Source organism: Cucurbita pepo, unplaced genomic scaffold, assembly GCF_002806865.2.
Source record: "Cucurbita pepo subsp. pepo cultivar mu-cu-16 unplaced genomic scaffold, ASM280686v2 Cp4.1_scaffold002685, whole genome shotgun sequence".
Classification (NCBI taxonomy): domain Eukaryota; kingdom Viridiplantae; phylum Streptophyta; class Magnoliopsida; order Cucurbitales; family Cucurbitaceae; genus Cucurbita; species Cucurbita pepo.
The window spans coordinates 1-2,065 of NW_019648721.1; the positions used below are offsets into that span (position 1 = coordinate 1).

The 2,065-nt window shown below is 43.5% G+C and overlaps 1 protein-coding gene across 1 annotated transcript; it reads left to right on the top strand.

Annotated features, from left to right (window-relative positions):
- The first annotated feature begins 264 nt into the window (after window positions 1-264).
- On the top strand, window positions 265-1,899 carry LOC111786756 (protein PHYTOCHROME KINASE SUBSTRATE 4-like). The gene has a single exon (XM_023666985.1). It carries the CDS (start codon window positions 265-267, stop codon window positions 1,897-1,899), a length of 1,635 nt encoding a protein of 544 aa, XP_023522753.1.
- Window positions 1,900-2,065: the final 166 nt, after the last annotated feature.

The following is a 2,065-nucleotide window of genomic DNA, read 5'->3' on the forward strand; positions in this document are numbered from 1 at the left end:
TTTGTGAACATTAAAGTGAATGGAATCTTACAAAATGTCCCACACCCTTCATAAGTTGATAGCCAAATTGGATACTCATCTTTCCCAACAGTACTCTTTTCCCATTGATAAAGGCTTAAAGTACCAAAGTATTAGCTATGAATATGAACCCTAGCTTTTAACCCCCTTGCGTCATCATCTTTTCTATGTATAAATATTTCATATGAGGGCGAAGTAGCTTTCTGAGAGGGGTTTTTTGGTATGGAAAGAAGAGCAATTTCTAAGATGAGCTTCATTAATGGAAGCTTATCTGAGAAAACAGTCTTTGGGTGCAACAATAACAATGATATGAGGGAGAAGAGAGAGGCTTGTGATCACCATCGTCGGTTTCTTGCTCGTTGCTCTACTGCTGATGATTCTTCTGAGCTGAGTATTTTTGATGCCAAAAAGTATTTCAATGAAGTTTCAACCAACAATACCAACAAGGTTTCTCCTGTGACAAACATCGAGTCGATGTCGGAGTCAGAGAAGTGTAACGGTCATTCAGTAACGTCGTCTCAGGACGAGGATTTTGACCAAGATTCAGAGTTATCAAAATCCAAACCCTGGACGTGTGGTGTTGTTACACATCCATCGTCTATGATGCTTTCTAAATTCTCCCCCACTCTTGACTCCATTGATGGATATCATCGTCGGAGCTATCGAGCTAGATCTTTTCGTTCTACAACACCGACGGCCTCGTCTGAGGCTAGTTGGAATAGTCAGACAGGGTTGCTCTCAAACCCTCCAGGAGCTATCTCGGTGTCAGTTTTGCGTGGAGATACGAATCATCATTCTGGGAGAAAATCTCATAAGCCATCATCGTCGTCATCTACAACAACAAGATGGATTTTTAGAAGCTCTAAATGCCCTTGTACGGGGAAGAAGTCGATTCAAGTTCAGGAATCTAAGGTGGTACTAGAGCCAAAAACAAGTCCTCCTTATACCAACAATAACACTACCGTTGGTAGCCATTCTCAGTCGGAGTCGGAGTCGGAGTCTTCGCTGTCTGAGAAAACCTCAGGTGCAAACAAAATACTTTTGCAACAATCAGATAACAGCGTCGTTTGGAGCACTCAAAGACGCTTTCCTCCAAGTTTGCTTCTTCAAGAACACACAACACAACGTGTAATAGCCTCCACAGGTTTCACTTTCCCCATCTTGAAAAAAAACGCCAACAACAATGAAGATATTCCAACTAGATCCATAAGTCATGTTTTAATCGAAGATCCACCTCGAGATTCTTTAGAAGTTTTCAAACCAAGCACCACTAGAGATTGTGGCAATAATGGTGGTGGTGGTAGTCTAAAATCACGAATTTTAGCTAGTGTGGCAGCATCCGGTGGCACTGCCACTATTGTCAACGATGTTGATGATGTGGCGAGTGACGCCAGCTCAGACTTATTCGAAATTGAAAGTTTCTCCGCTCAAACTGTCAACACAGCTACTGTCTCATATCCTGCCATGTTCCACCGACGAGACTCGATGGAACTAGAAGCAAGAAAACTAGGTTTGGCCCTTGCAGGCACACGTCGCAGCCTCGATGAGCCAATGACACCATCAACTGACTGGTATGAGCCAAGTGAGGCAAGCATAGACTGGAGCATTACCACAGCTGAAGGCTTTGATCGAGCAAGCATCGCAAACATGTCAGAGACCGAAGAGCCCTGGATAGAGAAAAACAATAACACCACCAGCAATAACAACAACAGAAGAAGATCATCATCGGGAAATGGGCTGTTAAGTTGTCGGTCAGAGAAGGCGGTCAGTGTGGGCCCACAGCCGGTGACTAAGCATGTGGGGAGTAGGCCACCATTGGCAAAAAAGCCACCACTAGCAAGGTCTAATTCAGCTCACCTCTCTCTTACTTTTGCTGCCTGATTTGGGAGCACTCTCTCTTGTGTTTGTGATGGAGGATGATACACAATTTCTCTCCACCAACCTCTCTCCCAACACACCATTTCTTGATTTTCTTATCTTGTCTCTTCAATTTTTCTTTTCTTTCCTTTTTCCCTCTTCATTATAGTGCTCTGTCTCTCCAATAATT

Bases quoted from the DNA above. Each gene is read 5' to 3' on its own strand.
- LOC111786756 (XM_023666985.1), top strand. From the start codon at position 265: ATGAGCTTCATTAATGGAAGCTTATCTGAGAAAACAGTCTTTGGGTGC.